This window comes from Nicotiana sylvestris, chromosome 1, assembly GCF_000393655.2.
Source record: "Nicotiana sylvestris chromosome 1, ASM39365v2, whole genome shotgun sequence".
NCBI lineage: Eukaryota > Viridiplantae > Streptophyta > Magnoliopsida > Solanales > Solanaceae > Nicotiana > Nicotiana sylvestris.
The window spans coordinates 118206384-118218756 of NC_091057.1; the positions used below are offsets into that span (position 1 = coordinate 118206384).

Sequence of the window (12373 nt, forward strand, 5' to 3'; positions counted from 1 at the left end):
AAGAAGGACCCAAACAAAAAAACATTTACTCCGCTGGGATAATCTTACACTGCTCTCTTCCATAGATTGAAACAGTTGGGAATGCTGACCCCAGTTGAATCCAAAGCACCAAACCATCTTCCCAGAAACCTGGACCACTCTGTTAGCTGCGAGTATTGCTCAGGGATGTCGGGGCATGATACTGAAAAATATTAGAAGTTGAAAAATGCGATGCAAGAACTTATTGATAATCGCCGCATCTAAGTACAGGCTCCAGAGGCCCCAAACATCAACCAAAATCCGTTACCAACGCATTATGAGGCCAATATGATCGAACTGATACATAAGGGGACAGGGCTTAAGAAACCGTCGCAGGTGGTTATGGTGATTCGTTCTACGGAAGCCAAAGAAAAAACAGTGAGTGCAAGGCCAGCGGTTCAGTTAAAAGCAATAAAAGACAAGCCAGTGGTGGTAATGGGAAAGGGACCATTTGTGGCTGCAAAAAGCCGGAGCCAGTCAAGTTAATGGTACCAGGGTCATCATCAGCACCCATGGTGGTGGTGAAAGGAGCTTACGTAGAACCGGTTGTTATAAAACCGGTAGTCCAGTTACCCGTGATTGATAGCAAAGTCGTACCGTGGAGGTATGACAATGTAGTGGTGACATACAAAGGAAAGGAAATTGAGGAAGAGAGTTGTGAAGCACAAGGACTAACCTGGTCGGGACGTTGTTTCGCTCCTGAAGAGTTGAGAAAGGCTAGGGGCGCTAAAGACAATCCAGTGCCAGTCAAAAAATCTGTGACAGAAGAAGAGGCAGAAGAGTTTCTGAAAAAGATGAAAGTACAAGATTATTCCATTGTTGAACAACTGAGAAAAACACCAGCCCAAATCTCGTTGTTGTCACTATTGATTCACTCTGATGAGCATTGCCGATCTTTGATGAAGATATTGAATGAGGCTCATGTGTCTGACAAAATTTCAGTGAACCATCTAGAGACAATTGCCAACAAGATCTTTGAAGTGAACAGGGTAGCATTTTCTGATGATGAATTGCTTGTGGAAGGCACAGAACACAACAAGGCTCTCTATTTGACGGTCAAATGTGAAGGTTCAATGGTTACTCGGGCAATGATCGAGAAGTCTAGACAGCAATCCGACCATGTCAGATATTTGAGAAAGTTCTTTCAAAGGCTTCGCAGGTACAATCTTAAGCTCAATCCTGCAAAGTGTGCTTTCAGGGTGCCATCCGGAAAGTTGTTGGGGTTTATAGTCAGTCGGCGGGGTATTGAATTAGACCCGTCAAATATCAAAGCTATTCAAGAGTTGCCGCCTCCAAGAAACAAAACCGAGGTGATAAGTTTGTTGGGAAGATTGAACTATATCACTAGGTTCATTGCTCAGCTCACGGCAACGTGCGAATCAATTTTCAAGTTGTTGAAGAAAGATGTCGCGGTCAGTTGGACTGATGAATGTCAGAAAGCTTTTGATAAGATAAAGGGGTATTTGTCAAACCCACCCGTGTTGGTTCCGCCAGAACTAGGGAGGCCTTTGATTTTATATCTGACAGTTGTGGACAGTTCATTCAGCTGTGTACTGGGGCAGCACGATGTTACGGGCAGAAAGGAGCAGGCTATCTACTATCTCAGCAAGAAGTTCACATCTTACGAGGTTTAGTATACTCATCTGGAAAGTACATGTTGTGCCCTAACTTGGGTGGCACAGAAGTTGAAACATTATTTGTCATCTTACACTACTTACCTTATATCTCGCTTGGACCCATTGAAGTATATTTTTCAGAAACCTATGCCCACAGAAAGGCTTGCAAAATGGCAGATCTTGCTTACAAAGTTCGACATTATATATGTGACACGGACTGCCATGAAAGCACAGGCATTAGCCGATCATTTGGCTGAGAACCCCGTCGAAGATTATGAGCCTTTGAAAACCTATTTACCTGATGAAGAGGTAATGCACATTGATGAATTGGAACAAGCTGAGAAGTCGGGATGGAAACTTTTCTTTGATGGGGATGCAAATATGAAAGGCGTGTGAATAGGAGCAGTACTTATTTCGGAAACAGGTCAGCATTACCCTGTTACAGCTCGGCTTCGTTTCTACTGTACAAACAACATGGCAGAATATGAGGCGTGTATATTGGGATTGAGATTAGCTGTGGATATGGGTGTACGGGAAGTCTTGGTCATGGGTGACTCGGACTTACTGGTACACCAGATTCAAGGAGAATGGGAAATACGGGACATGAAGCTTATACCGTATTGGCAGTATCTGCATGAGCTTTGCCAGCGTTTTCAGGCCATAGAATTCAGGCACATTCCAAGGATTCATAATGAGGTTGCTGACGCTTTGGCGACTTTGGCGTCAATGTTGCACCATCCAGATAAGGCTTATGTTGATCCATTACAGATTCAGGTCCGTGATCAGCATGCTTACTGTAATGTGATAGAAGAGGAAATCGATGGAGAGCCGTGGTTCCATGATATCAAAGAGTACATTAGAGCGGGAGTATATCCAATGCAGGCCACCGGTGATCAGAAAAGAACGATTTGGCGATTGGCAAGCGGGTTTTTCCTTAGTGGAGGAGTGCTGTACAAAAGAACTCCAGATCTCGGGTTGTTGAGATGTATAGATGCAAGGCAGGCCACAAATATTATGACTGAGGTACATTCCGGAGTTTGTGGACCGCATATGAGTGGGTATGTTCTAGCAAAAAAGATTCTCCGAGCGGGTTATTATTGGCTCACGATAGAGCGGGATTGTATCAGTTTTGTGCGTAAGTGTCATCAATGCCAAGTACATGGAGATTTGATTCATTCTCCGCCATCAGAATTACATACGATGTCCGCACCATGGCCTTTTGTTGCGTGGGGCATGGATGTTATTGGGCCAATTGATCCAGCAGCATCAAACGGGCACAAGTTTATCTTGGTAGCTATAGATTATTTTACCAAATGGGTGGAAGCTAAGACGTTCAAGTCTGTGACTAAGAAAGCTGTAGTCGACTTCGTGCATTCAAATATCATCTGTCGGTTTGGGATTCCAAAGGTAATCATCACAGATAATGGGGCTAATCTTAATAGTCATTTGATGAAGGAGACATGCGAGCAATTTAAGATTACTCATAGGCATTCTACTCCGTACCATCCCAAGGCAAATGGTGCAGTTGAAGCAGCCAATAAGAATATAAAGAAAATACTTCGGAAGATGGTTTAGGGATCTAGACAGTGGCACAAGAAATTGCCTTTTGCATTGTTAGGATATCGCACCACCGTTCGTACCTCGGTGGGGGCGACTCCTTACTCACTCGTATATGGTACCGAGGCAGTAATACCCGCAGAAGTGGAAATCCCATCCCTACGAATCATTGCCGAGGCTGAGATCGATGATGATGAATGGGTGAAAATCCGTCTTGAGCAGTTGAGTTTGATTGACGAGAAGAGACTGGCATCAGTGTGTCATGGACAACTGTACCTACGAAGAATGGCAAGAGCATACAACAAGAAAGTACGTCCAAGGAAGTTCGAAGTCGGGCAATTAGTACTGAGGCGGATTTTGCCTCATTGGGCTGAAGCAAAAGGAAAGTTTGCCCCAAACTGGCAGGGACCATTTGTAATAACCAGAGTGTTGTCTAACGGAGCATTGTATTTGACAGATGTGGAAGGAAAATGTAAAGAAATGGCCATCAATTCCGATGTGGTCAAGAGATACTATGTATGATTTCTTTATTTTCTGAATGTATCTGTTTGTATTTGGCATATCTTAAAGATTGAAATGATGAAGGCATTTCGTCCTACTATCCAAACACTATTATCCCTTGTTATCCCCTTTGAGCCTTACTTATTTTTCATACCCCTCTTTCGGAATCAACGGCACTATCGGGGAATACAGGTACCGAACATAAAAGAAAGAAGAGGAAAACAAAAAGGAAAAGAAAGAAGAGAAAAAAACAAAAACAAAAACAAAGTAAAAGAAAAACAAAGGAAAGGGAAAAGAAAGAAAAGAAAAGAAAAGAAGAAAAGGAAAGAAAGAAAAGAAAAGAAGAAAAGGAAGAAGAGAAAAACAAAAGAAAAGGAAAATAAAGAAAAGGAAAGAAAGAAAAGCAAAAGGAAAAGAAAGAAGAGAAAAACAAAAGAAAAGGAAAAGAAAGAAAAGGAAAAGAAAAAAAGAGAAAGAAAAGGAAAGAAAGAAAAACACAACGACAAAAGTTAAATACAGTGAACTACGTTTGACTTTATCCCGAAAGGGTACGTAGGCAGCCTTACTCCAAGGTTCAGTAATACCAAAATAGAATCCAAAAATCCCCAAGCAAGAAACTGGGGCAGAAGTTGTGCTTTTTGTGAAAATTGGATTCCAAAAGTTGTAATTTAAACCCATTCGAATTGTTTTGAGCCTTTTATACCTTTCTTTCTAACCAAATCCAAAAGCCTACATTACGGTCCAAAGAAAGACCTTTTGATCAATTTCTAAGAAATGCCAGGTCGAGCAGGTGACGGTAATTTGTATCAGTGGCGACACTCTGGTTCAAGCAAGAAAAAACGAAAGTAAAATGAGAGAGTCTTATTGGTGAAAACCTTCACGGGCACCGTAAGGCGATGGGAGCTGAGAGAAAATAAATGAGAGGGTCTTATTGGTGAAAACCCTCGCGGGCACCTTGAGGCGAAAGTGAGTTGGAAAATGTTTGAATGGCAAAAGGTATGTGGGTGGCAAAATGTTTCAAGGTACCATAGTAAAGCAAAGTTAAGATCTGGGAAATCCAAACAAGTGATGGAAGTTTTGGGCAACAAATTATGGCGATTGAAAGCCGGTTATTTGGACAGATTGGGCCGATCAATTCAAAATGCATGTCATGACCATTGGTACCAGCTGTCTTGCTCAGATAAGTTTCTTTTCCTTCTCTTTTTGAAATAACCATCTGGTTTTGGATTCTTCTTATCCTTGACTCAAACATCATCGCATTTCATTTTCTTTGGAGGGTTTTATCCAGTTGAGATGTTTCAATACTAGTCTTGGTCAATGAAAGCAGAAAGGACTTCAAAGCTCACTACCGGTTTCTAGAATTGTAAATCACAACGTGGTCAGAGAACGTTGTGCATGCTCTGGTTTCAGATAAGAAGTCCAAAATTAGGCCTGCCCGCTGGTTGTAATTATCAAAGACTGGTGCAGTTATAACCTTTACCCTAAAGCTTGCCTAGGTGAAACCTATAGGCATGATATCTATGCATAAAACAAATATACTAATTTTAAAGAAAAGGACTTATTTATTACAAGAACATAAGTTCTGCAAATATTAAGCGACATTACTACTGGGTTTTAGACTTATAAGCGAGATAGACGATTCAGATTCGGTTGATTACTCCTATAGGTATGATTTCTAAGCGTTATTGATTTAAAAACGTTTATAGTCGAAATAAAAATGCAGGAGTCTTATAGGCATGGTATCTAAAATGTTGTGTGTTATTAAAACCTGTGAACACGTTTGCCTAGTGATGGATGCATATGCAGAATTCAAGAAGTCCTATAGACAGGTTATCTGTATGATATGCAGCGTTATGAAATGTAGAACCTATAGACATGTTTTTTAGATAATAAAAAAATGCAGAAAATTATAGACATGGTTTCTATATGAAAATGCAGGACCTGTAAACATGATTTCTATATGAAAATGCAAAACCTATAAATAGGATTTCTATATGAAAATGCAGAACCTATAAATAGGATTTCTATATGAAAATGCAGAACCTATAAACAGGATTTCTATATGAAAACGCAGAATTGAAAGCAGGACATGATTGCAGAAGTATAATGAATACCTATGAACATGATATCTACCCCGTTTGCATGCATGATTTACCCTCCCCTTTCCACTAAAACCCCATAAGTTATTACAAATTATTACAGCCCCAAATGAATAAGAAAAGCAAAATTACATCAGAAATTAAAGTACAACCAAGGGGAGCCTAATTCAGAATTCATGTCTAAAATATGAAATGAACCAACTCCAAAGATCAAATTTCCAAAGACTTTCTCTTACTTGGGATGTGTCAGAGCTCCCTAATAGTCTCAAATGAACTCCGGGGAGTGCTCACACCCAAGTATATTGCAGAATATGAGTCACAATGCAGTGTGGAAGGGCCAGGCCTCAAATGTCCAAGTTTAGAGGGAACTCAAGGTCCCAAAGTAAGGCTCATAGGAGGGGGCAGAACATAGAATCTAAGAGAGAGTGTAAGTGTAGAGAGAGAATTTTGGGAAAGCCAAGACAAGCTAGTGGTCATACCTAGCAATTGGAGTGCCAGCACACCCCAACCAGCCTGTTAGCCACATTGTTTTGGAGTCAGGATCCCCTAAGGGATCAAGTCCATACATGAGCAACAACTTGGATGTTTCCATATTCTGAACTTCAACTCAAACACATAGAAGGGGACAGGGGTGCAGGGATTCACAGTAGAAGCATATGCTAATTAACATTAAACATAGGCAGTAAAGCAGACAGAGGTGTAGAAGCTATAAAATAAACACATTGGGATGAGGCTGAAAATCAAACTAGAACATACTAGTTTTAAGGAAACAAGAAAAGAAAGTAGTAGTCTTGTTAAGCCAAACTGCAAGCAAATAGTCAGAATGCTATGATTAGAGAACTATGATACTTGAGTAGTATAAAAGTGTTTAATTGAGAGTGTGTTAAAGTGTAGAAGGGTCATGCCCTTTTATACTGTAGAAAGCAAGCAGAATAAGGTAGGAGAATGATTTGAAAATAAATTACAAAAATCTCCCTTTGATTAAGGAATTCTAATTTCAAACGTAAAAATAATTAAGGAAATAGATTAATCAAAACCTTTTCCAAAGCAGTACAAGAAGGGTAAATACACAGAGATTTATTTAAGGAAAGAGTCTGATAGCACACGGTTTGCGCAAGTAAGGAAAGGAAATCAGTTAACAGCTAAGAAATCAAAATTGAAGGCTTTGTACGAATGAACCAAGTCAGGAAAAGTGAGGAAAGGTTTTACTTAAGGAAAATCAATAACAATCAATCAATCCTAAAAAAAGGATTCTGAATCAATCATAAGTTGGAAAGACTTTTGAAGAAAGGTTCAACACACATATAAAAGCATACAAACATGCTTAAACAAGAAAGAGCTGTCATGCTAATCAGAAGAGTCTAGCATAGAAGAATCTAAAAGTTCAAAGCCGTCAACAAAGAAATTCAAACTTAGTTCATAGACTCAGAATGAGTCTAAAAGAGTCAAGGGTTGCAAAATAGATCCCTAGTCCAAACACAAGATCACCCTCGTCAAAACCCCCAAATTCTAGGGTTCCTACTTCGAATCAGATACAGATACGAGGAGGAAAGTAATTGAAACAGGCTCAGAGATCTCTTTTAGAGACTCATGAGAAAACAAACAAATACAATAGCAAATTCGAAGAAAACAAAGTGAAGAAACTGATTTGAAGCATAAGTTTAAGAAAAACCTGGGACTTGTGTAAAAGGAACTCAAACAAAGGTCCAGTAAAGGCAACAAAGAACTTAAGAATTTAGTAGGAAATACATATAGTAGGAGAACACAAAATACCAGAAAAGTATATCAACAAGACATATAGGAAAAACATAGCAGGGTGAACATGTGAGCATGCTGTAGAAACACAGTAGAAAGACAAGGCACAGAAGAACATATATAGTAGAAAAACATAGGAAAGCAGTAGAAGCACATGCGTGACAAATACACACAAATAAAAAAGAAATGAAAAGTCGGAGAAACATTTTGAACTTTTCAGAAACCCTAAATCGAAGACAAGTAATTTTTTGAAAGAAAAATTGGAGAAAATGTTTAAAAACTCAAGTAGAGCACGGATATATAACAAATCTAAGAAAAATCAGAGAAAACCTCGAATAGCTAGGGTTTCAGAGGAACCCTAAACGAGAAAGACTTGGAAAAAGGTCCGATGTGGAGCCGGGTGAGTCAGAAATAGGTTCATAATGCTTGGATATGCCGGAGCCAGACCGAAGAGGCCATAGAACCTTGAATAGGAGAAGATCTGAACGGACATCATTGAGGTCAGACCTCGAAACTTCGAGTACCAAGCGTTCAAGAGCGGAGGGAGGTGAGTATAGGCCATCCATGACCTGAGAGGCCATGGATTCCGGTAAGATTGAGGTTGAAAATGGTCAAAGACGATTAGGGTTTCAGGAACCTTCGAGGGAGTTTGAGAGAGTTTGAGAGGAGAGAGTTTTTAGAGGTGGCTGTTGGAATGAAATGAGGGGATTAGGGTAGTCACTTGTGTTTAATTATGGAAGGGCGAATAGTGGTTGTTGATCTGAATGATCAACGGCCTAAATTTAAGATGGTAGGTGGGGAAACTGGGTTGGGTCGTTTGAATTGGGTTACGTGTCGGGTTAAATGCAACTGGGCTGGTCCAAAATTGGGCTTGAAATTGGGTCAATTAAGGGGATCAAATTTGGCTATAATTGAAACAAAAATGGGTCAGATTTTAAATATCCAGTTTTTCCCTTTCTATTTTATAAAAATAGTAAAAATAATTTTGAAAGAAAATTAAAAGTACTGAATCAGTTAATAATATATAAATATTAATTTAAAAATATTGGAACCAATTTCATAATTATAAAATGCTATTGGTCTTAAAATAGGCTAAAATTGCAATTATATGCAATTTAGCTTTTAAAATACCAAATAAATTTGTAAAAAATGTATAAAATTACCCTAGCTATATTTTGGTATAAATATGAGAATAAAGTAAGTTATTCACCAAAATAATAATTTTGGGAATAATTATTGGTTTTTGTACTGCTTAAATGGGCAATAAATCGGTTTAAAATCTTTTAGAAATTAGGAAAATTATTGAAACACTTGGACATACTTATATATGCATATATATGCTATTTTGAAAGTATTTTCATACATAGGGAAAAATTGGGTATCAACACTTACCTCGTCTCAAAGCCTAAAATCCAGTCCAAGATTGTGCCCAAAGCCTCAATTCGATGTCGAACAATCCAAAAAATCAAATGTTATATAAATTAATCAATATATGTTCAAGCGTTCATATTCCAACTATAGTGATTACCTAACCCTAAATGTAAGATTCCTAAAATTCACCCCCGGGCCCATGTGCCCGGATTTCATAAATTTTTTAACAAAGTTGTTACCCATAACATCATGAACTCAAATATATGATTTTCACTAAATTCTATAACCAATTTCGTGTTTAAATCTCATTTTTATAAAAAAAAAAAAAAAATAGGTTTTCCATCTAACCCATAAATTCCATAAATTTACATGTTAAAATCTACCCATAATCTATGTATTAAACTCACATTAGGTAGAAATTACTTACCCTCAATAGCTAGGTTGAAATCCCACTTTTTGAAGCTCCAAAAATGCCCAAGTGTGCAATAAATGAACAAGAAATGGTTAAGTCCCGATTTTAAAACTCTCTACCCAACTGCCTCCTTATTTGCGAACGCGGAATAGGCCTCGCATTTGCGAAGGCAACGGACCAGGCCCTTGAAGATTTAGCCTACGCGAACGCAAAAAGGACCTCGCAAACGTGAAGGCTTACCAGCCTTGTCCTACGCAAACGCAAGGGCACCTTCACGAATGCGAAGGGCACTTATCTTGACCCGGCGATGGGGCTTATGCGAACACTTAAGTCTAGTCTCACAAGGCTTCGCGAAAACATGAGCCTAATCGCGAACGCGAAGGGTAATTGTCCTCTTCCCCAAATCCTTCTTCGCGAACGCGATGGCCCTCCCACGTTCGCGAAGACGGAAACCGGAACTGGAAAATCTGGTTTCCTAGATTTAGCTCCGAGCAGTCCAACTACACCAACAAGGCTGTAATCGTAATACGGACCTGCTCAAACTCTCAAAACGCGTAAAACAACAACAAAACCAAGAATCACACCCCAAAACCAAATTGAATTAAAATATAAACTTCAAGTTTTCAAATTGCTCTGAACGCACCGAATCATACATAGACTACTCGGAATGATGCGATCTCGAAATTCCATTCGGACCTCAATATGACCAAAACCTACTCCAAACAAAATTTAAAGAATTTCACAACTTTCAAAGAATCAATTTTCACTATTAGGCGCCAAAATGATCCCGGGTCATCCAAAACCTTATCCGAACATACTCCCAAGTCCGAAATCATCATACAAACCTATTGGAATCGTCAAATCTTGATTCCAATATCGTTTGGTCAAAATGTTGATCGAAGTCAAACTTAGCCTTTTTAGCCAACCTTAAGGAATCAAGTGTTCCGATTTCAACCCGAAACCTTCCAAATCACGAACTAACCATCCCGCAAGCCATAAAAAAGTTAAAGCACGTAAAATAAAGTCTTATTTAGGGGAATGGGGGTTCTAGAAAGCAAAATGACCGGTTGGGTCGTTACATTCTCCACCTCTTAATAAACGTTCGTCCTCGAATGGGTATAGAATCATACTTGGAGTGCTGAATAAGTGTAGATATCTACTCTGCATGTCCTCCTTGGACTCCCAGGTTGCCTCCTCTACTGGTTGGCCCTTCTGTTGAACCATTTATCGTGAAAATCCTTTTGGATTTCAACTGGTGAACCTGCCTATCAACAATGGCAACTTGCTCCTCCTCATAACCCAGGCTCTCATCTAACTGAATCTTGCTGAAGTATAACACATGTGACAAGTCGGCATTATACCTCTTGAGCATTGACACATGGAAAACTGGATGAACTCCCGATATACTAGGAGGTAAGGAAAGTTCATAAGAAACCTCCCCAACTCATCTCAACACCTCAAATGGGCCTATAAACCTTGGGCTCAACTTGACCTTCTTCCTGAATCTCATAATTCCCTTCATCGGCGAGATTTTCAAGAGAACCTTCTCGCCAACCATAAATGACAAATCACGCACCTTCTGATCCGCATAACTCTTCTGTCTAGACTGAGCTATGCGAAGTCGCTCTTGAATCAACTTTACATTTTCCAAGGCATCCTTCACCAAATCAGTACCATATAACTTAGCATCGCCGGACTCAAACCACCCGATGGGAGAACGACATCTCTGACCATATAAAGTCTCAAATGGAGCCATCTCGATGCTGGAATGATAACTGTTGTTGTAAGCAAACTCGACCAAAGGTAAGAATCAATCCCACTACCCTCCAAAGTCAATCACACATGCTTTGAGCATGTCCTCAAAGATCAGATTGTCCGCTCCGACTTCCCCGTCGGTCTGTGGATGAAAAGTGTTGTTGACCTCAACACAGGTCCCCAACTCATTCTGTACGGCTCTCCAGAAATGCGAAGTAACTTATGGCCTCTATCTGATATGATGGAAACAGGCACACCATGTAACCGAACTATCTCCTGAATATAAATCTAGGCCAACCTCTTTGAAGTATATGTAGTCACAATTGGAATGAAGTGTGCCGACTTGGTCAACCTCTCAACAATGACCCAAACTGCAACAAATTTTTGCAAGTTCCGTGGTAACCCAACAACGAAGTCCATAGTAATGCGCTCCCATTTTCACTCTGGTATAGTCATCTACTGAAGAAGGTCACCTAGCTTCTAGTGCTCATACTTAACCTATTGGCAATTTAGGCACCTAGATATATACTCAACTATGTCTTTCTTCATCCACCGCCACCAATAATGCTATCTCAGGTCACGATACATCTTCGTAACACTTGGATGAATGGAATACCAAGAACTGTGTATCTCCTTTAGAATCCTCTCCCTCAAGACATCGACATTAGGAACACAAAGATGACCCTGGAGTTGCATAACACCTTCCTCGCCGATAGAAACCTCCTTGGCACCACCATGTAGTACCATCTCTCTCAGAACCATCAAATGCGGATCATCAAACTGTCGAGCGTTAATCAGCTCCAATAGTGAATACTAGGCAACAATGCATGCAAGAACTCGGCTGGGCTCTGAGATATCCAACCTCACAAGTCTATTAGCCAAGGATTGAATATCCATAGCTAATGGCCTCACCTCTACTGAAATAAATGCCAAGCTACCCATACTCTCTACCTTTCTGCTTAAGGCATCCATGGCTATATTCGCCTTGCCCAGATGATAAAGGATAGTGATGTCATAGTCCTTCAGTAACTCAAGCCATCTAAGCTGCCTCCAATTGTGATCCCTTCGCTTGAACAAATATTGCAAGTTAGGATGATCAGTGTAAACCTCATAGGACACCCCATAAAGATAATGCATCCAAATCTTAAGAGCATGAACAATCGCGGCTAACTTTAGATCGTGCACAGGGTAATTCTTCTGATGGATTTTCAGATGACGGGAAGCATATGTGATAACTCGCCCCTCCTGCATCAATACACAACCCAAGCCAACACGTGAAGCATCCCAAT

General features: G+C 39.9%; 1 protein-coding gene across 1 annotated transcript; it reads right to left on the bottom strand.

Moving 5' to 3' along the window:
* Positions 1-10485: 10485 nt before the first annotated feature.
* Positions 10486-11085, bottom strand: LOC138873834 (uncharacterized). The gene is made up of 2 exons (XM_070152314.1): positions 10805-11085; positions 10486-10654 (listed from the first exon to the last, which is right to left on the bottom strand). Exons 1-2 carry the CDS (start codon positions 11083-11085, stop codon positions 10486-10488), a joined length of 450 nt encoding a protein of 149 aa, XP_070008415.1.
* Between the last annotated feature and the right edge of the window lie 1288 nt (positions 11086-12373).

Bases quoted from the DNA above. Each gene is read 5' to 3' on its own strand.
- LOC138873834 (XM_070152314.1), bottom strand. From the start codon at position 11,085: ATGGCTCCATTTGAGACTTTATATGGTCAGAGATGTCGTTCTCCCATC. The intron at 10,655-10,804 runs GTTTATAGGCCC...GTTATACTTCAG, and splicing joins AAGGTCAAGTTGAGCCCAAG to CAAGATTCAGTTAGATGAGA.